The 22,769-nt window shown below is 32.6% G+C and overlaps 3 protein-coding genes across 6 annotated transcripts; 1 reads left to right on the forward strand and 2 right to left on the reverse strand.

Moving 5' to 3' along the window:
* Positions 1 to 127: 127 nt before the first annotated feature.
* On the reverse strand, positions 128 to 3,496 carry LOC108458697 (uncharacterized). Of its 2 annotated transcripts, none has more exons than XM_053022697.1 (8): positions 3,196 to 3,496; positions 3,045 to 3,096; positions 2,476 to 2,746; positions 2,309 to 2,370; positions 1,657 to 1,855; positions 1,458 to 1,554; positions 874 to 956; positions 128 to 447 (listed from the first exon to the last, which is right to left on the reverse strand). In XM_053022697.1, the coding sequence occupies exons 2-8, from the start codon at positions 3,090 to 3,092 to the stop codon at positions 440 to 442; spliced, it is 768 nt and encodes a 255-aa protein (XP_052878657.1). In that variant the 5' UTR covers positions 3,093 to 3,096; positions 3,196 to 3,496; the 3' UTR covers positions 128 to 439. The 2 variants fall into 2 exon arrangements, with proteins under 2 accessions (XP_052878657.1, XP_052878656.1); XM_053022696.1 differs by having other exon boundaries at positions 3,036 to 3,096.
* A 1,211-nt stretch (positions 3,497 to 4,707) lies between these two features.
* On the forward strand, positions 4,708 to 6,533 carry LOC108458489 (uncharacterized). The gene has a single exon (XM_017757911.2). It carries the CDS (start codon positions 5,122 to 5,124, stop codon positions 6,274 to 6,276), a length of 1,155 nt encoding a protein of 384 aa, XP_017613400.1. The 5' UTR covers positions 4,708 to 5,121; the 3' UTR covers positions 6,277 to 6,533.
* Positions 6,534 to 7,566: 1,033 nt separating this feature from the next.
* Positions 7,567 to 9,573, reverse strand: LOC108459448 (mediator of RNA polymerase II transcription subunit 32-like). Of its 3 annotated transcripts, none has more exons than XM_053023321.1 (3): positions 9,387 to 9,552; positions 8,794 to 9,251; positions 7,567 to 8,260 (listed from the first exon to the last, which is right to left on the reverse strand). In XM_053023321.1, the coding sequence occupies exon 2, from the start codon at positions 9,229 to 9,231 to the stop codon at positions 8,794 to 8,796; it is 438 nt and encodes a 145-aa protein (XP_052879281.1). In that variant the 5' UTR covers positions 9,232 to 9,251; positions 9,387 to 9,552; the 3' UTR covers positions 7,567 to 8,260. The 3 variants fall into 3 exon arrangements, with proteins under 3 accessions (XP_052879281.1, XP_052879280.1, XP_017614304.1); XM_053023320.1 differs by lacking the exon at positions 7,567 to 8,260 and adding an exon at positions 8,295 to 8,329; XM_017758815.2 differs by lacking the exon at positions 7,567 to 8,260 and having other exon boundaries at positions 8,449 to 9,251; positions 9,387 to 9,573.
* Between the last annotated feature and the right edge of the window lie 13,196 nt (positions 9,574 to 22,769).

The raw sequence follows: 22,769 nt of genomic DNA on the forward strand, positions 1-22,769 counted from the left end.
GAATTGAGCTCAGATAGTGATGAAGCCTTTTTCTCTGCTATGCTGTTATTTACCACCCTTGATATTCTAGAGCTTACTTTCATAGCCATTGCCTACTGTAATCACGTTTCCAATTGATGTTTACAAATTTACTACTCAAAGTGCTCTATAAGTAAACATTTTTCATGCCAAGAGTTTACATGAATTCTATCAAATACATGCATATCTAATCATTAAAACTGAAACCCTGTTTTTTATCACCTGACTTGGCTGTCTGCTTACAATAAAAGGGTTAATTTTCTAATTAACAACTATAAATATGTTTTAATACATGTTTGATTGCATCTAGAAATTTATCAGCGAACAAGGTTTCCATATTACTGGTCAAACTTGAAGCTCACATATATATTATCTATAACATGACGACTTGTCCAGGAAAATGACCTCTTAATTCAGCACTTCATTTACCTGTTGAAACATGAAACCCTAGATCAGTTTCACCAAAATGCAATTGTCATTTCCACAACACGCTCAATTCTACCAAATAATGATAATAAAACATTAGCAAGAACCTCATGCCAGTCTCACACGACAACAAGATTATTTCCTCAGATGGAGATCTTGAATAGCTAAGTTATATAGATAAAAACACATGGAACTTAGGCTTGGTTTAGAATTGACTGTGTTAGAACAAAGACAGAAGCAAACTTGGAGCTTCAAAAATTGAAAGAAAAAGATCGCATAAATTATAGTAACTCTAGTTTGGGGACACCATTTCATATATATCAGTTTGGTTCTTTATCTTCTATTGAAAACATTTCCATTCTTTATTTTTCCTTCGACCCTTTTTGTGAGGTTACTATAACTTATAGTGTAAGTCAAAGGAACACTTACCGTAGTTTTGTCGTACCATTGTGAATTTGTAAATAGCCTTAATTAGTGACCCATAATTCATGGACTTCAAGAGACCCATATGTCTGTTTAAAAAGAACAGATTATAATTAGGCATAAGGGAGCAGATTTATTCATGGAAAAAAAAAGTCTAAAGTTCTAAAATGGCTAACTATATCTCTTAACACGCTAGAACCTATGCAAACACCACAGCAGCACTCAAGCGAAGACTAAAATTGCTTTAAGAATACTTCCAGATGCCTGATCATGCATGATAAAACCAAATCCTTAAAAATCTCGAAGCAAAAATTAACTAATTGAGCTTTTATGTATTTCCTCAATGGCAATCTTTACTTTTTTCCCTTCAAACATAAAACGGAAACAGGAATACACATCCACCGGATCTACATTTATTCATTTTTTTCTTTTATAAAACACATTGATAAATTGCAAGAAAGACCATTTCGAAAGTTTCAGTCTTTCATCAGACAGAGTCCCATTCTAAGCATCATTGATGAAGAAGAAAAAACCAATGGTAGTTTCCATTATTCCAAGTCTCAAAGAATTTACGTTAAGAGAATACTTACACAATCTCAGTGTATTTAATCCTCCAGGCAGGGAAACCTAAGTGACACCTGGCAGGTCCATATACTAATAAAAGATCCGGTTCTGGCCCTCCGCTCCCTAACAGAAAAGATGAAGTTCAAAAGTCAAATTAACAAATAGTAAAAAGAACTGATAATAACACCTATAGTTCACCAAGTTGATCAGACAAGAAAAACAAACCAACAGTTTTGAGTGCCTCGGTCATTTGAGATTCAGTGAAGATTTTCTCTTTCTGATTTTGGTCAGTCACACCTGATTTTGAGTACTTCATAAAAAGTACATTGGCTGCTTTGGCAACTGCTTCTTTCCCATCAGAAAATGACACAAACTCCAGAGTCATATGTTGTTGATCTAATAGCACATTATTTTCATGAGCATCCTGCATAGCATATATGGAAGGTTGCCAGTAGCTTAGTACCTTTCGTAACATCACATCAAAATAGTAATCAATAGCTTCACACCAGTTTGGAGCCAAGCAAACAAAAGGTATAAGGAATAGCTCTAGGATGTAAATTTTTCAGAAAGAAACCTAGGAGTGCAAGAGTATAAAAGCAGTCAACAATAAGACTAATACAAATGTTACAAATATGCATCAAGCTTTTATAGGAGGTTCAAGATTGTGCGTGAAGTTGACATTATAACCACAACTTTTTGGCTGCTTGGTATCATAAAGAACCCTTGAGTATCAAAGATCAATATGCTGTTACAAAACATGCAAGTTTGTTTTGGCAACTGATCAGCAATTTGGTTAATTTATATTGAGTAAACGATGTTAATAAGACATGGTAAACTACATAAAAGAGTGGTTCCACCTTATGCAGAGAGATAGTACCTGAAACAATATTGCACCATCCAAGTTTTCCAAGATGAAATCCTTTGATTTCTTCAGTATTCCTAGAACAACAGAATGTTACAACAACACTATTGCATAAACATAAAAACTGCGGGTATATCATTCAACTAATGAACCTAGTGACAATGAGAAACCGGAACTCCTACCTTCATTATCATAAAGGCAAACATGTTTGACACCAACAGCTTCCAGCCATTGCAAAAGCTCGACAATTTTCAAAGTTTGATAAGCTCCTTCGCTTTCTATCACAATAGCCAGATAGCGGAGCTTGGCTATATGGAGGGATTTGTATCTACCCAGCAGTCCCGAAGAGATAAGATAGCTTTCAAGCACATTAGCAATATCCAATGTAAAGTTGCATATGCTGATAATAAAATGTACGAGATGCCACAATGATCGAAGGAGAAGATTTCCGATCTGCGCAAAACCTTAAACGATGAATATCTAATTCAATTCAAGAAAAATAAATGACATTAAAACAACACCAGCACATCAGCCATGATAACTAGACACAAAACTTTCATCTCTAGTACTCTTTAAAGTCCTTTGTTACACACTAAAATAATTGTTACCCCCAAAAAAAAAAAAAGGTAAAACAATTGATAACGGATCACAATTCAAAGCGTTGAATAGCTATCCATAGAAAATTGAATAGTGAAAAGGGACATCAAAAGTAAAGCTAGTAATAAAAGTAAAAGAAATATACATCACGTACTTGAGCAGAACAGCGATGCAACACCCGTGATTCATTGCTGAAATCCATTAATCTTAGAAAGAAAAAGAAACCCAATTAGTCATCAAAGGAGAATATATATACTTTGAAGGGAATAATGAGTTAAGAAAGTGGAATCAATCAAGATTCTAACATTTAAACCAAGTAGGTGAAGGATAACGCTCTTGTTATTGAGTGGAATCGAAGCTTGGAGCGAAAGGAAATTTATCCAAATCAAAAGCTTTACAAGAGAAGAGAGAGTGCGTAAGACCCGAAGAAAAAGAGGAAAAGGGCATGTTTTGAAGATTAAAGATACAAGAAAAGAAGGAAGAAAGTGAAAATTACGTAACTCAGTGAAGACAGAACTGAAAATTGTATAACGTTTTTGTTTCCGTTTCCCCAGTCGCACCCAACGTTTTCTACTGCAACTGCAAAAATATCTATTAACTGTATGTAAAAGGCTTTCCTTCTTCACACGTGCCATTCATTCAAATTTAATATTTAATTCTTATACTTTAATTTCTAATCAAATTTAATTATTATATTTTTATAATTTTATATTATTTATTAAGTATTTTACTAAATTAGTTTCACCCTCAATTGGGTTATCAATTTAGTTAAAAAATACAAAAATACTCTTTTTAATTAAAATAAATTATACCATTCAATATTTTAGTTTTTCATTTTAACAAAAAAATAATTAAAATATGCATATAGTGAAATTTGAACTCAGGTCAATTGAATTAGTAAAATTTTAAATTAAAAAACTAATATTATTAGAGGGTATTTTAGTATTTTTCACTTTAAAAATTAATAAAATATACATATTGTATGATTTAAACCAGTACCAATGGCATTAGAAAAGCCTTTAATTAACCACTCGCTAAATCTTTATTTTAATTGTAATGCATTTAATATTATTTATTTAATGTATTTATATGTTTAAATATCGTTTTACTCATAATTTAATTTAACATTTTGTTTTAATATCATGCATATTTTATATGCTATTATAATTAATTAATTTTAAACCATTTCATTATTTATTGTATGTTATTTTTAAACACATTTATATTTTAAATCTATAATTTTCACATACATACCTATGTAATAATATTTCTAATATTAATTAATTCATGTAATTTAAAATCATTAAAATATACAAAAAAGTATGCCTTTGTTAAAAGGTGACAGTGATCTTCTTTTCCTATTTCACCTTATAAAATGGTTATATTTTAATTTTGTTATTTTATTATGTTTAAATTTTAAATTTTAAATTTTAAATTTTTATTTTTAACATAATTTAATTTCTATATTTTTATAATGTCATGAGTTAGTTCAAATAATTAATATCATTAACTATTTTAATTAAATTTTAATATATTTTTATAAATAAAAAATTATTCTAACAAAAAGAAGTTCTATTTCAGTATTTTGAATTGAAATAAATGTTTTAATAAATCAACATCAATTGTCGAAATTATCAAAAGTGATAATTATTTAAATTAACTAATGATATCATAACAATAACATGATATAAAATTTTAATAAATATTTTATAATTTTAATAATTTTATATTTTTAAAGATATTAATTTCTTTTGTATGAAAAATATTAATTTTTAATTATTTATTAATATGATATAAAATAAAATAATGCTACATCACCACAACTTTACTCGTGGCACCACATGTAAAAAAAAAAGTTTCATACGCACGTTAGCCGTGATGGAAAACGAGCAACCGCTTTATGCCCGCGTGAGACGTGAGGAAGGTTCTCACAGGCAAATTGTCGAACACATGATAGGCTTTAATCGAGTGGATCCCTAAACTCAAAAAACCTTCTCCATCTGAATTTGCAACCAAATCTGCTTTACCGAAAGCTAAAAGGGAACCTAGAAATGGAGTGAAATGGTTTCATGCGGCAGCAATTAGAATGTGGAAGTCAATTAGTCAAGCGGGACAACAACAATGGACGTTTTAGTAAAGTTAGATTTGTTTGAAATCAAGGTGTGTTTTCGTCTCAGTGTTTTGATCTTAATTTTGCAGTCTTTAGTGTTGACGTTTCAGTTTTAAAACCAATGATTTATTCCATTTTCAAAAACCAAGTCTTCATTAGAAATGGCTCCTGGATTCCACCAACTTGTGCTAAGAATGCGAGTTTTCTTCGAATAATTTCAGCGTTAGTTGTTAGATATGAATCTGGAATCGCAGAAAGTAGACACTGGTTTAAGACTTCTTACCTCATAAACACAATTGGGCTGTCTCCGCAATCTGCTGTATCAGTGTCTAAGAAGCTCCATTTTGAGACCTCTAAACAACCAGACACTGTGATTTCCTTCTTAAAAAAACATGGCTTTTCAAAAACCCAGATAAGAAACATCATTCAGAGATGGCCTGAATCTCTTTTGTGCAACCCTGAGAAAACCCTTTTTCCCAAACTTCAATTCTTTTACTCCAGAAGGATTTCACGTTTTCAACTTCTAAGAATCTTGGCTGTAAACCCAAGTGTCTTCAGAACTAGTTTAGATAACTCCATCATCCCAAACTTCAACTCCTTCAAGGAATTCACTAGATGCGACGATGATCAGGTGTTTTTAGCATACAAGAACGATTCTAGCATTCTTACGCGTAAATTTCAATCCGTTTTTGCTCCTAATCTTGCAATCTTGAAAGAATCCAGCGTGCCTGAATCAACTATTATTGTTGAACTTGTCCTTCACCCAAGAATCTTTTCAGTCAAGCCTGATAAGTTTAGAGGAATAGTTGAAGAAGTAAAGAAACTAGGATTTGATCCTTCAAAACGTAGTTTCCTTACAGCTGTTCAAGCATTCTTACAGCTTAGCAAATCGACATGGGAAAGGAAGATCGATCTTCTAAAACAATGGGGTTGGTCTAATGAAGAAGTTGTTTCAGCTTTCGAGAAGTATCCGAAAACCATGATGTTTTCAGAGCAGAAGATCAGTGCGATAATGAGCCTTTTTGTCGACACAATGGGATGGAAATCGTCGTACATTGCTAAGCGTCCGGTTCTTCTTGCGTATAACTTGGAGAGGAGAATTATCCCCAGGTGTTTGGTTCTTCAAGCTTTGTTATCCAAAGGTTTGATCCAGAAATTCAGTCTTAATCTTCTGGTGGAGTCTACTGAAAAGAAATTCCTTCAAAGGTTTGTCATCCCTTATAAAGATCCTTATTTACTGAAACTATATGAGCAAAAGTTGGGCCTTCCAGAATAAATAGCATGATTGTATGTCACTCCGACTTGTATGTATCAAACTCCACTATAATTAGATATTTCTACATTTTTTCACGCACATGAACACTGATAAGTATGGTTTAGATGCTAAAACTGCCATGATTGTTTGAAGGTTGAGTTTTTCTCCACCTTCTTCATTTGTCTTTTTATTTTCATCTGTCTTAATTTTGTATATTATTAGATGATTTGACAAATAATATAAGTTAAATAGAAAACTAAAATAACTTTTCATGTAAAGAGGGTTAAGTAAGTAATTATGTGTTTTTTTCTATTTTTACCCTTAACCTATTCAGTGAAGTGATGAACTAAGTATTCCAGATTTGTGCATATAAAAAATTAGGGTATTAAATGGTGCATAAACCTGGCAATTTAATCATGTCGATACATTTGAGTTTGACACGGCAAAATTTAATGTTATAAAGGTGTAAGACATTCATTTTCATTTTAATGATTACAATTTTATGAGCAAAAGACACAAAAACTAACGGTTGGGTAAAAATATGATAGAAATCTTTGTATAAAAATTTTCGTATTAAAAGTTGAATTGTATTTTATTCTCTATACTAAAAATGAATAAATTAATTTCTCTAAGTTAAATCAAATAGCAACTGAATTTTTTTTTTAAAATTTTGTCCATTTTTATTATTAAAAACTTATCACTATATGTCAACATGAGGTGTATATGACATGCCATATGTCGCTGTCTAGTTATTTTATCAATTATGTCAGTTTTTAATTGTAAAAATTGATAAATTTTTAACAGAGATGATTAGTTTACTTTTTGGTCTAATGTACAAAGACCAATTTGCTCCTTTTCTTAAGTAGATGAGACAAAATGCTATCTGACTCTTAATACAAAATTCTCAATATACCTTTACCTAAGATTTGTGGGGATGGATGGATTAATGATTTGTGGGGAAGATTTGTGGGGATGGATGGATTAATGATTTGTGGGGATGGATGGATATTCATCGATAAATTGAAAATTAAAATCAAACATCTCCAACTTATTAAGGCTATTTACCAATCATATCCTAAGTTATGGATCGAAGAAAATGTGTATTAGATACTAAAAAACTAGAAAACCTTCAAAATACTCCCATCTTGAATGTAAAAAGAAATCCCCACGTTTCAGTATAATTCCTTTTTTTTCTTTTAATTTGAAAAGTTGTAATTTAGCACACTTAAGGATTAATTTTAAACCAAAGAATTTTCATTAATCAGAATAATAAAGCACATTTTCACGAAATCGCTCATGCAATCATATTCATACGTATCATTTACGTAATATTTCCATTTTCTATGATTCTTCAGCAAGAAAGAGAAGACTCGATCAAGTATATGTTTACAATATCATAAATTGTCAAAAACATGTAGATATGGTAATGTTTTCATCGAGTTGTGGACGTATATGTGTGTGCTTGTGCCAATGAAAATATGAAATATGAGCTATGTCATCAAAACCAGGGGAAGCCTTATTGTCTGTTCTTCATAAAAGTTGAAAGTTTTGAACAGGGTAATATGAACAGTAATTGTCATCAGAAATAATAAAGAAAACTGTTAGATATTAACTGTTGGAAAAATCAACATTGAAGCAAAATAAGCTATTAAACAACATAGTTGACAACGACAGGTTTGGTAAGGCAATCTAGTAACCTTTTTTAACTAATGTGTGTTGATAGGACTCAGAGGTGAGTGTCAGATAAGGATGTTGAACATGGGCACTTAAGGAAACATAAAAAGATCTATCAAAGGATGTTAAAAGTTGAAACATGCACTATAACAATCTGTAAACCATGAATTGTCAAGATGCCCATACACTGTTTTCTACTAACACATGACATTGCTCCATATTGCCACAAATCTTAATTTTTGTTGATGTACCGGAGTCTAAAATCCATATTTGACGTGTATCCGGACATGAGTATGGGGATAATCCTCTAAAGACTGGATATATAGAAAACCTTTTTTTCAAAAAATAAAAGTAAAAGAACATACCAATGCAAAACGCGCACCGCGCACCCCATCCACGCCTCAACCAAGTCCAAGCAATATAGACAACACTCAGTCAATAACAGTAACATTATATACTAGGAACAAAGACAAACGAAATACAGAATCTCATTTCACTTTACTAAACGTCTAATGATACTTGTCCAAAAACAAATGAATTTATTGAACTCGTGATGATAAAAAAGTACATAGTATTGAGATGGGATGCTTCCCAGTAACCAATATCCTGGCAGAGTTGCAGTATGATTTACATCATTAAATAGATTTGTAGTAGTAAAACATAAGATGCCATAGAATGCTACAACATAACCACTCATATACCAACGGATTATTATCACTCCGCCAGCAACTTTAAACGCTTACGATATGTCTCCTCAATGTAAATAAGGAAATGAACATTAGAATTGAATCATAGAACTAACATGGGTCAGCATTCAAAACCACTTGTTGGAGTTGTAGTGTATAGAAGAAGAGCAAACAATACCTACTGAGCAGCATCTTCAGGGAATCTAGCATCGAAAGGTGCCGAAGGGTGGGCATGAGCCGCTGCACCACCAGCATTTCCCGAACCATGCTGCAGCTCAATCACAAGCCACCGTACAGCTTTACTCATCTGCTCCAAACGAACGGCACTGATGGGAGGAAGGCCGGTTGAGTGCTGCCCCGACTTCCCAGCCATATAGCCAGTGGCTTCATCGACAAGGCACTCGGATCCAATCCTTTGTTTGATGGACTCGACGAACTCCTCAGCTTGATCACAAGCCACTCTGAATAATTCCCATTTCTGCTTGAAGTTCTCCAGAGCAGCATCGGTGGCTGCCGTCTTTTGGGCAGCTGAAGATTCCTTAGTTTCGAGAACATGAGCTGCCGCACCAACAAATTCTTGGTAGGCGCTGTTTAAGGAATCTACTATGTTGTCCATTACTCTTCAATTCCTTGTAACTATCAGTTAAATAACAAAAACCTTGAATTAATTTCCATATCTAACTTATACGAACATACCAAAATTACAAGTGTAGGGCAAAGAAATCAAATAATCCCGAAATAGAACCAAAAAATTAGCAATTAATGGGATACCTGGGAATTCAATTGTCGTTGATTGAGAATCCTAAAAAGAAAACCAGAAAAAAGAAACGAGATTTTACTACAGCCGCCGAATGCGGAAGAGAAACTGCCGTAAAATTGGGGAATCACAGTGGGCTTTTGTTCGGGATTCGGATACTAGATCATTAAGTCCTTTGTTTCGCTTATTTTTGGGCTGTATAAATAAAATATTTAAATATGTATTAAATGTAGTGTATTTAATAAAAATATTTTTCAATAATACTTATTATTAGCAATTTTTATTTGATTATCTAAATACATTTGAAAAATAATTTCCGTTTCATTTTAAAAATATTTAAAAATATTTTAATATTAAAAATTGATTTAATGAAAATACATTTTAAAAACATTTATTTTTAAAAAAGTAAATTAAAGCCGTGACTAATAGGGGTATTCAAACTTCAGGTTAAAATTGAATTAACTGATCGAACTGATCTAATTCAGTTAATCGTTCGATTAACCGGTCTAGTTCAGTCAGAAGTTGATTAAAGATTTTTTGAAATTTCAATTAACGGTTAATTCGATTCGAAATCGAGTAATTCACCAAATTAACTTAACTTAATAAATAATATTATATATTATATATTATATGTATTAGACTATTAGCCCACTGCTTATCCAGGCCCCAACCACCAGCCCACCCCCTAGCACTCTTACCTAGTCAATATACATTTAATAAATCCAACCCAATTCCAAAAACTAAAATTAATTTAATAAAAAATCCTAAAAAAATTGAAAATCCCTAACCCTATTTTGATCTTTTATATCCCAAAATTAAAAATCCTTTGAAATCTCCCAAAATCCATATTGTCGATACTCCAACACCGACAACACACTCACCACTAATCACCACCATCCGACATGCACGTAATCCTCCAATCTCTTATGAAATCCCTAACCTAGTAACCATAAATCCCTAATCCCTAATCTCATCTCCCTAAATTAAAAATCATCTGAAATCTCCCAAAATCCCTACTGCTGACAACAACCAGCCACCATTGTTCGGCATTTACCAGGTCACTATCATCATAGTAATATTGACTTTGATATCTCATTTGTATTTGTTCCTATCTATCTTTGCTAGTTCTTTCTAGAAAGTATAGACAAACCGATAGTTATGTTCATAAATTTGATATTTCCTCTATTTTCTCTTTGTTTCTCTTATCAAGTTTATTGTGGCTGTGCTCTGCTTTTGTTTCTTAGGTCCAATTTTCAAGTTTAATTACCTATTAGGTCAATTTTCATTCGGATAAGAAAGAGTGAGCTCTGTTTTCCGAAACCATAATCCAATCATTGACTAGATAACATGTGATCATTTTTTACCTTAATGATCATGAATCCATGTGTTTCTAGTTTTGTTTCATAATTTGTTCAACCATATTAGAGTGCCCTTCTTTTGGTTGATAGAAGAATTATTAATATTTTTGCATCAACTGGTGTATGCTATTAAAATGCTTTGCTTGTGAGTTGCTAGCTTTCATTTTCCAGTTTCGAGTTCTTCTTTAAAGATATTCTTCAACACATTGTAGCAATGTCAGGCATCAAAATTCCAACTCATAATCAAGAATTACAACATGATATATGATTAGATAAATTTTACTGGCATGGTTACGAAAGGGATCAAGAGTTTAGAGATTGGTATGATTACTGAACTCAACATAGCCATGACCAATAAGTCTTATAATTGGTGGTGTAATACCCCGAAAATTTTTACAGTAAAATATTATCCGTGATATAGTAAAATAAGGAAATAAAGTGACAAAAAGGGAATTTTTGAGTGATTTCAATATTGAGAAGTATATTATGATATATTAATTCAAGAAAGGACTAAATTGAAAAGATGAGAAAAGTCTTGTTGCACAAGAGTAAATACTCAAAAATTAAGGGGTTGAAGTGTAAATATAAAAAAGTTGAAGGACTAATAGTGCAAATAATTTAAGGGTGGAATGATCTAGAAACCAAGAAAAATTGATGAATTAGGACCAAATTGAATAGGTAAAAAAAATTATGAGGGACTAAATCGCAATTTTACCAAATTAAGTGATGACTCAAGGATGGAATTCTAAAAGATCATGAAGGGCAAAATGGTCAATTAGTAAGAGAGAGAATTCTAGAATGTAATGATTATGTTGATGATATTTTAAATTAATTAATTAGATAAATATTATTTTATTAATATTTTATGAGATGTTTATTATTATTATATTATTATTTATTTAGTATAAAAGGAAGGAAAGATGAAGAATTATCAATACATTTCCTTTCCCATGCAAACTAACGTAAGATAAGAAGAAGAAAAGAAGTTTTCTTTCTTTACAATTTAGTCCTTCCACCAAAAATTCATTATTTTCACCTAAAATTGAAAGAATTTCCATAGCCATCAAGAGAGAAAGATAGCAAGGAGATGATGGGGAGCAAGAATATCAAGTTGGATTCAAGAAATCGAAGCTGGAGGAGAGAGAAAATCAAGTTAAAGATTGAAATCAATAAGAAAAGGTAAGTACATCAAGATTTCAATATGTTTTTAAGTTTGTTATTATTGATAAAGCATGGAAATAATGTTATAGTAGAGTTTTCTTACATAAGGTCCTATGTTCTTAATATGTTAGTGAAGAAAAATAAGAGAAAGTGATGAGAAATGGTGTAGAAAAAGAAAATAAGGATGTTATAACATGGTAATTAATATCTTGTACTAAAACAGTTTTGAACAGCAGCAGTAGTCTAAATTTGAAAAATCATCAAAATTGTATAAATCTAATTATAGGATGAATAAAATATGAAATTAAATCTTATTAAGTCTAGTTTCTTATAGAAGAAATTATGTAAGAAATGGAATTCTAAATCATGAGATATGATGAATTTTGTGAGACAAGGTCAGAATGATTTCGGGTTCCCCTGTTCTGAATTTGTAAAATCATAAAAAAATTGGATAAAAATAATTAGGGGATTAAATTTATATTTTTAGAATCCTGAATGAGTCTATTTTCAATAGAAACAAATATGAACATCATTCGAATTCTGTACAAGGAGATAATTAATTTTTAGTGAAGAAGGATCACAACTGTCAGACAGCAGAATAGGGGTAACTTTAAAGAATAAACTGTACTTATTTACTAAACAAAAAATTTTGAAAATTTTATGGTAAGAAGATATATGAGTCTAGTTTCAGGTAAAATTAGCGGATCTTAATTTGGAGTCCTATAGCTCCAGATATAAATAATTTAGTGACTATGACAAAGATGGACAGCTTGAATATTCATAAAAGTAAATAATAAAGATTATAGATAATGTTACTTACAAGTGTGCTATATACATCAAGGATGTGGAATGGAGAGGAGGGGGAGGAAAACATATATGAATATTCATTAAGCATGGCTAATTTGCATATTTTAGGCTTAGGGACTAAATTGAATAAAAGTAAAACTTTATGGGTAATTTTGTAAAAATGTCAGAAACGACCAAATTGCATGAAATGGATTATTTTATTATTTAAATTACAAAATTGAATGAAATTATTAATTTAGTTCAAGATCGGGGGAAAACATGTTTTAGGGATTAAATTGAAAAGTGTTGAAATTATGGAAAATTATGATATTTTATAGAATTCATGGACTGTTATCAATATATATGAGAATAATAGCTGGAAATAAGGACTAAATTGCAAGAATTTTATTTTTCTGACCCTAAGGACGAAATCGTCATTAATTAAAAGTTTAGGGGCAAAATGGTAATTTTTCCTAGAGCATTAATTAAATGCATTAGAAGATGAAATGAATGAAAATGATGATCAAATTTATTTATAAAGATCTGGACGACTCAAATATGAGACTTGATCGTGGAAAAGAAAAGATATCGGATTAATGAAATTATAAACACAAACAAGCAATGAGGTAAGTTTGTGTAACTTGAATTGTATTTTAAATACTTGAAATATGTGGTTATGTGATGAAAATATGATTTGAATGTTCAATTCATGATATTTGATGAAATATTGATAATACTCGATATAAATTGAAAATAAATCCCAGTTGAATGAAAGGAAAATTCTATGGATCTCTGAAAAGGAATTGACGGTAAAAGGATCTAGCAGGACGGGTGATCCTATTTTGATATAGCCCTCCAAGAATACGTGTAAAATGGATTTAGCCAGACGGGTAATCCGAATTAGGGTCTGAATTTAGCTTTGATGGTAATTGAGATCCAAGCTCATTAGAGTAATTGTAGTTGCAGGGATTTAGCTTTGGATGGTAATCCCGACAATACTCTATGAGTTTATATTACAAGGATTTAGCTGGACTGGTAATCCCATTGTAAGGATGAGGTTCATGGGAGTGTGCTCTCTGATATGAAATGTGTAAGACCATGGTTGAAAGATACCATGGCAGCCTGATATGAAATGTGTAAGACCATGGTTGAAAGATACCATGGCAACATGATATGAAATGTGTAAGACCATGGTTGAAAGATACCATGGCAGCCTGATATGAAATGTGTAAGACCATGGTTGAAAGATACCATAGCAACCTGATATGAAATGTGTAAGACCATGGTTGAAAGATACCATGGCAACGTGATATGAAATGAACAAGACCATGGTTGAAAGATACCATGGCAACATGACAGAAAATGAGTAAGACCATAGTTGAAAGACACTATGGCATCATGTCAAAGATAAATAAGACCGTAGATGGGAGACGCTCTAACATCTGTTGAACAATTAATATTCAGGTAATATGTATCAGATGACGAATGGTTATATGAAATAAGTATGAAGATAGATAAACGAAATAAGTATAAGTACATGGAATATAATTTATATTAAGTTTGATATAAGCTATTACCTAATAAATATACATAAAATATATGGAAATGATGGAGCATGAAATATTGATATAATGAAATGAATGATATATGCTTATGAAGAAACGGTAAGAGCATGATATGTTTCATGACATGTACATATATGATTATCTTTGATATGTTGATACAAGGAAATTATGTAAGTTGAGACTATTATTAAACTCAAGTGCGATATGTCGAGAAAATAGATATATCAATGTTGAATTTATATGAGATATGTGCAAGTATACTAACAATGTTGTTGTTTGATGCTTATACAAGTTTCAAACTGTTGATTGAATGATAATATATTTATTTATATGATGCATTGAATCGGTAAGTATTTAAATTTTTTTTAGTGATCTGTAAATGGTAGTAATGCTCTGAAACCCTGTTTTGGCAGCGGATACGGGTTAGGGGTGTTACTGGTGGCTCGACTCCGAAGCTATTATCCATGTATGTAATGGCCGACAATAATTGAAGAGTTATGAATTAATGTCAAACCGTGAAGTGCTAATGGGAAACTATTAATTGGTTAAGGTGCTCGGATAAAGGACAGTGTAACTCAACTTCACATCTAAGAAGAAATTGACTTTGACCAATGTGTTGCATGTTCCCAATGTGAGAAATAATTTAGTGCGTGTGAGTCTTCTATGTAATAAGGGATTCAAGGTTATCTTGGAATCCGATAAGTTAGTTTTGCTTAAGGGTGATATATATATAAGAAAAGGATATTGCAACGATGTCATGTTTAAGTCGAGCATTGATATGAATAAAGTTAATTCTTCTAGATATGAATAAAGTTAATTCTTCTACTTATATCATTGAATCATATCCTTTGTGGCATGTGTGTTTAACATATTTTAATTTTAAAATTTACAATATATGAAAAATAATGGTTATATCAATCTAAGTAATGATAAGTTTGTGGGTAAATGTGAAGTTTGTATTCAATCAAAATTACCAAGAAATGGTTTTCTAATAAGTGTGAAAGGAATTCATAAGTGTTAGATTTAATCCATTCGGAAGTTTGTGAATTAAATGGAACTCTAACAAAAGGTGGAAAACGATATTTTATCACTTTTATAGATGACCTATCTAGATTTGCTTTTGTGTATCTTATGACAAGTAAAGACGAGGCTTTTGATATATTTAAACATTTTAAAAATGAGGTTGAGAATTTATTTAGTAAGAAAATTAAAGTGTTTCGTAGTGATAGAGGTGGTGAATATTTTTCAAATGAATTTAATTTATTTTGTAAGGAATAAGGTGTCGTACGAGTGTTCCATGCTTTATGCTCTACCATAAAATGGTTTGGCAGAAAGAAAGAACTATACTTTAATGGATATGGTTAACTTGATGTTGTTAAAAGCTAAACTTCCATATGATCTATGGGTGAAGCATTATTGACTGTATGTTATATCCTTAATAGAATACTATTGAGAAAATTCAAAGTATCTCCATATGAGTTATGGAAGGGTCGGATGCCAAACTTAGATTATTTCTAAGTGTAGGGGGTGTTTGGCTTATTATAGAGTTCTCGACCAACAGAGAATAAAGTTAGGACCAAGAGTTGTTAATAGTGCATTCGTTGGATATACCCAACACGCGAAGGCTTATCGTATTCTTTACTTAGTGTCAAATACGATAATTGAAATGTTGTATTCATTGAAAATAAAGTTTTCAATGATTCAACGGATTCGGAAAAAAGAATACCAACCAATGATCTCAAGTGACAAAACCAAGAGAAGTCTTTGTGACAATAAGGATATAGAGTAGAGGAAAAGTCAAAGAGTGAGAAAAATAAAGGATTTTGGTCCCGATTTCATTTCCTTGCAACCTCTAGCATTCCTTATTGAGGGAAATAGAGAATCTGTAATTAGGAAGATCCCTATAATGTTTAATGTGGATGGTGATCCACAATCCTATGGTGAAGTCATGACTTTTAAGGATGCAACATTTTGGAAAGAAGCGATTAATGATGAAATGGATTCAATATTATCCAACAATACTTTGATTCTAGTTGATCTTCCTCAAGGATTGAAACCTATCGAGTTTAAATGGGTGTTTAAAAGGAAGAATACTCCAACAGGGGGTCCTCCAACCTTTAAAGCTAGGTTGGTGGCTACAGGATTTAGGCAAAAGAAAGACCTGGATTATTTTGAAACCTATGCACCAGTGGCTAGGATGACCTCCATTCGAATTCTTATGGCACTTGCATCTAACCATAAATTACATATACTGTAACGCCCCCACACCCGAGACCGTCGCCGGAGTCGAGTATGAGGTGTTACTAAGCTTAGTTTAACATTTTTAGAACTTTGAATTATTTGTTTCTACATTCACAGCTTTTAAGCTATTTGCATCACAGTCACAAGAAAAATCATATCTCGAGTTACAAAACTCGAAATTAAGATCCATAAATTTTCCCTGAATCTAGACTCATAAAACTATCTACTAATTTTTTTATAGAATTTTTGGTTGGGCCAATTAGTACAGTTTATTAGTTAAAGTTACCCCTGTTTCAAGACTCAACTGGTCTGACCTTTGTTTACTACGAACCACATTTCTCTCTGTACAAAATTCATATGACTATGAGGTTTGTTTATACTAAAACTAGACTAAATAAGGATTCTGAGGATATAAAATACACCACCTAATTATATCTTTACAATTTATGGTGAATTTCTAAAGTAGGAACAGGGGATTCAGAAACTGCTATGACTCTGTTTCACTAAAATTAAAATATCTTCTAACATATACTTCTTTTACTTGTTTCATTTGTTTCATGTGAAACTAGACATAATAAGCTTCAATTTAATATGTATTTCACCACCAAATTCAATTTCTATGATTTTTAGTCAATTTTCAAACTCGCGTTAGTATTGCTGCGGTATTCTGTTTATGGTAAATTTCATCCTTTTTATGAGTTTTTATGCACTAAGTATCTTAATAGTTTTCCTTAACATCAAACATAATCTAAACTAACCATTTTCATAATTTATCATTATCAAGCATTTCCTCAACCATTTCACAACCATACCATAAGATCATTTACACAAAATGGGTATATTGCTATACATGCCATACTTAAATTTACAAGCCATTTACCAAAAATCTTCGGATAGTGTGGTGAGCCTTCGACCTATCCCGACTCTGAGCTGGCTTGTCCAAAACTACAATGAGTAAGAAGGAGGAGTAAGCATAAATGCTTAGTAAGTTCATATGCAAATAATAAGTAACATAACAAGCAGTTATACCACCAACATTAGCATACATCACTAAAACACATATCACATTTTAATCATTCTTCATCATCTTATTACCTTATCGTGGTTGTATCAATACTCAACCCGAGGGTTAAATACATACCTGTCCAAAATATCCATTTCATATCACTTACCAATACGTCTCTTTACATCTCGAAATTTTCCTCCATTTGAGTAGAACTTTACCGTTGAACACATCGGAATATAATTGAATACATGGATAACTTGCACATAAGTGCCACATATTCAATCAAGCAATCATGTAACCCGCCCATAAGCGAACTCGGACTCAACTCAACGAGCTCGGGCGTTCGCATCCATAAGTGAACTCGGACTCAACTCAACGAGTTCGGATGCCTAGTTACATCTCACGAACTCGGACTCAACTCAACGAGTTCGGACATTCGCATCCATAAGTGAACTCGGACTCAACTCAACGAGTTCGGATGCTCAACCATCCTAGTGACATGTCACTTGTATCCTAATCTATTCCTAAGGTTCAAACGGGCTTTTCCTCGAACACTTATCCTTGCCGTCTTCCGTAGAATGCCAAATCAATACTCGGTAACAATTATATTTAACAAGTAGTTCACATAATTTACATATTATTTGAAATTAACCACAAAGCATACATTTCATAATAAAATTCAGCATAACACATAATTAATATCAATAACTTAAAATAACAATTATGCTACATTATTTACACATGAACTTACCTTGGTACCAAAATACAAAGATTTTGCAATTTAGTCCACAATCTTTTCTTTTCCTCGATTGAGGTCGATTCCACGTCTTTCTTGATCTAAAATAACACATTTAGCTTATTTAATACTCACATTATCAAATTAATCCTTAACTCAAATTTTGGCAAAATTACAATTTTACCCCTAAACTTTTGCATATTTACATTTTGCCCCTAGGCTCGGGATTAAACTTTATTCCTTATTCTTATGTTTTACAACATGCTGATCACTTTTCTCTTCTATGGCAACATCAAATTCTCACTCTAACATGTACTTGTGACTATTAGGTATTTTTACCGATTAAGCCCTTTTACTCGTTTTTGCTTAAAATCGAGTAGTACAAGTTGTCTAACATAATTTAAAACTTCATATTCTATCATAAAACATCAAAATACACAAATTTCACCTATGGGTATTTTTCCAAATATAAACCCTAGGTTAAATTATTGCTAACATAAGCTTTATCGAGTTAGGGATCTCAAAACATAAATATCATTAAAAGCGGGCTTGGAATCACTTACTATGGAGCTTGGAAGCTTGAAACAAACCCTAGCTATGGAGAACCCTTGAAATTTCGGCCTAATGAAGAAGATGGACAAAATTGGCTTTTAATTTTGTTTTTAATTCATTTTAATAACTAAATGACCAAAATACCCTTACTACTAAACTTTCCAAAAATTCCTTCCATGTCCTAATTTTGTCCATGAACTTAAAATTGGTAAAATTGCTTTTAAGACCTCCTCATTAATATTCCAAAACAATTTCATACTAAAACTTCTAGAATGCAAGTTTTGCAACTTATTCGATTTAGTCCCTACTTTCAATTTAAGCACTTTAGGCATAGAATTTCATCACGAAATTTTCACACAATCATGCAATCATATCATAAACATCAAAATCATTGTAAAATAATTATTTCTATCTCGAATTTGTGGTCACGAAACTACTATTCGATTAAGCCTTAATTTAGGATATTACAACTCTCCCCTTTTAAAGATTTTCGTCCTCGAAAATCTTCTTGTAAACAGTGTGGGTATTGGTTTCTCATAGTTTCTTCAGTTTCCCATGTAGTCTCTTCTACCCCATGCTTTTGCCACAACACTTTCACAAGTGCAACACTTTTATTTCTTAGTTGTTTGACTTCTCGAGCTAAAATCTTAATCGGTTCTTCTTCATAAGTCATATCGTCGTAGTTCAATTTCTCGGTGAAATTATATGTGAAGGATCTGAACGATACCGACGTAACATAGATACGTGAAACACATCATGAATCTTTTCTAATTCGGTGGTAAAGCTAGCCGATATGCTACTGGTCCAACTTTTCAATTATTTCATACGGTCCAATAAAACGCAGACTTAACTTGCCCTTTCGTCCAAATCTAAGGACTTTCTTCCATGGAGACACTTTCAAAAATACCTTATCACCAACTTGAAACTCAATGTTCTTTCGCTTTAGGTCTGCATAAGATTTCTGTCTATCTGAAGCAGCTTTCAAACAATCTCGAATTATCTTCACTTTTTCTTCAGTTTCTTTTATTAAATCAACTCCATAAATCTGATTTTCCTTGAGTTCAGTCCAATACAAAGAAGTTCGACACTTGCGACCATACAATGCTTCATAAGGTGCCATTTTCAAGCTCGTCTGATAGCTATTGTTGTAAGCAAATTCTACCAACGGCAAATATCTTTCCCAACTTCCTTGAAATTCCAATACACAACATCTGAGCATGTCTTCAAAAATCTGAATTACTCTCTCTGATTGTCCATCAGTTTGTGGATGAAAAGCAGTACTGAAATTTAACTTCGTACCTAACGCGTCTTGCAACTTTTGCCAAAACCGCGAGGTAAACCTTGGATCTCTATCTGAAATAATCGATAATGGTATTCCGTGTAATCTAACAATTTCTTTAATATACAGTTCAGCCAACTTGTTAAGAGAATAATTCGTACGTACCGGGATAAAATGAACCGACTTAGTTAATCTGTCAACTATTACCCAGATGGCATCTTTCTTTTCCGGAGTCAATGGCAATCTTGAAACAAAATCCATAGTAATCTGATCCCATTTCCCTTCAGGAACCATAATAGGCTGGAGTAATCCTGAAGGTACTTGGTGTTCAGCTTTCACCTGTTGACAAATTAAGCATTTGGACACAAACTCTGATATATCTCTTTTCATTCCATTCCACCAATACATTTTCTTCAAGTCATTATACATTTTCGTACTACCCGGATGAATCGAGAAATAACCACTATGTGCTTCCTGTAGGATCTTTTGAATCAATTCCTCATTCTTCGGTACACAAATCCGATCTTTAAACATTAAGCACCCATCAGAACCAATTCAAATCGATCCCGTGACGACTTCACACTTTATTTTCTTTTGGCTAGCAAATCTTGATCATTTTTCGAGTTTCGAAATCTCTTGTAAAAACATTGGTTTTGCTCTTAACTCGCTAGAATCGAACCATCATTTGACACTTTCAACCGAGTGTTCATAACTCTCAAAGCAAACAACAACTTTCGCTCAAAGCATCAAGAACCATATTCGCTTTTCCGGATGATAATCAATAACAAGCTCGTAATCTTTCAACAACTCCAACCATCTTCGTTGTCTCAAATTCAAGTCTTTTTGTGACATCAAGTACTTAAGACTTTTGTGGTCGGTATATACCCGACATTTTTCACCATACAAATAATGTCGCCAAATTTTCAAAGCAAACACCACCGCACCAATTCCAAATCGTGAGTAGGATAATTCCTCTCATGAGGTTTTAATCGCCTCAAGCATATGCCACCACTTTTCCTTCTTGCATGAGCACACACCCCAAACCATTTAGAGAAGCATCACTATACACCACAAATTCTTTACCGATTCGGGCTGTACTAACACCGGTGCCTCTGTTAATAACTTTTCAATTCTTCAAAACTCGTTGACATTCTTCCGTCCATTCAAATTTAACATCCTTTCGAGTAATCTAGTTATAGGAGCAGCAATTATAGAAAATCCATTTACAAACCGCCGATAATACCCAGCTAGCCCCAAGAAACTTCTAACTTCGATTCGTTTTTCGATGGTTTCCAATCAACAATGGCTGAAATTTTACTAGGATCAACCCGTATACCATCACCAAACAATATGACCCAAAAATCCAACTTCCCGAGCCAAAATTCACTTTTACTAAACTTAGCATACAAATGCTTATCTCTCAAAGTTTGCAAAACTATCCTCAAATGCTCAAGATGTTCATCTCATCTTTTGAATAAATTAAAATATCATCTATAAACACCACAACAAATTTGTCCAAGTATGGCGAAATATGCGATTCATTAAATCCATAAACACAACAGAGCATTTGTCAATCCGAATGGCATAACTAAAAATTCATAATGACCATACCTTGTTCTAAAAGCGCTTTAGGTACATCCGACTCCTTTACCCGCAGCTTGGTAATACCCAGATCTTAAGTCAATCTTTGAAAACCATGTCGCTCCTTTTAGTGATCAAACAAATCATCAATTCTAAGAACGGATACTTGTTTTGATTGTCACCTTGTTTAACTGCCGATAATCAACACATAATCTCATAGAACCATCCTTCTTTTTCACAAATAACACGGAGCACCCCAAGGTGAAAAACTTCGGTCTCACAAAGCCTTTATCACCAACTCTTGCAATCTGCGACTTTAATTCTTTCAACTCTGTTGGTGCCATTCTATATGGAGCAATCGAGATCGGAGCTGTTCCTGTATCAAATCAATACCAAATTCTACTTCCTTGACTGAGGCAAACCCGCAATTCTTCCGAAATACGTCCGCAAATTCACACACAACCCAAGACCGATTCAACTTTCTTTTCAACTTCTTTTGTATTAATTACATACGCCAAATAAGCTTCATAACCCTTTCTCGATATCTTTGAGCCGACATTGAAGAAATCACACTAGGCAATGCCTCGATTTATCCGATTCAACCCGCAGAGTTTCACCATTTCCACACTTTAATTCTATAACCTTTTCTTTGCAATTTACTATAGCATCATGCAATGTCAACCAATCCATACCCAAAATAACATCAAATTCATCAAACGGCAACAACATCAAGTCGGCCGGAAAGTAATGATCCCGAATCATTAAAGGACATTTCTTACATACTTTATCAACAGTCACACATTTGCCTAACGGATTCGACACTCTAATCATAAATTTTGTATTCTCAACAGGTATATTCATACTAGACACCAATTTCATGCACACATATGAATGAATAGAACCGGGATCAATCAAAGCAATAACATTAACATTATAGAGAGAAAATGTACCGGTAATCACATCAGGTGAGGAAGCATCTTCACGCGCTTTAATAGCATAAGTTCTAGCTGGAGCCCTTCCTTCAGGTCTAACCGGTGCATCCCTGGCTACATTCTTACTGCTTGTTTCACTTCCAACTTTTCTCGGATACCTTCCCCTCGAGTCTGCACCACTAGCTTTTACATTCTGAAAT

Source organism: Gossypium arboreum, chromosome 12 (assembly GCF_025698485.1).
Source record: "Gossypium arboreum isolate Shixiya-1 chromosome 12, ASM2569848v2, whole genome shotgun sequence".
Lineage (NCBI taxonomy): Eukaryota > Viridiplantae > Streptophyta > Magnoliopsida > Malvales > Malvaceae > Gossypium > Gossypium arboreum.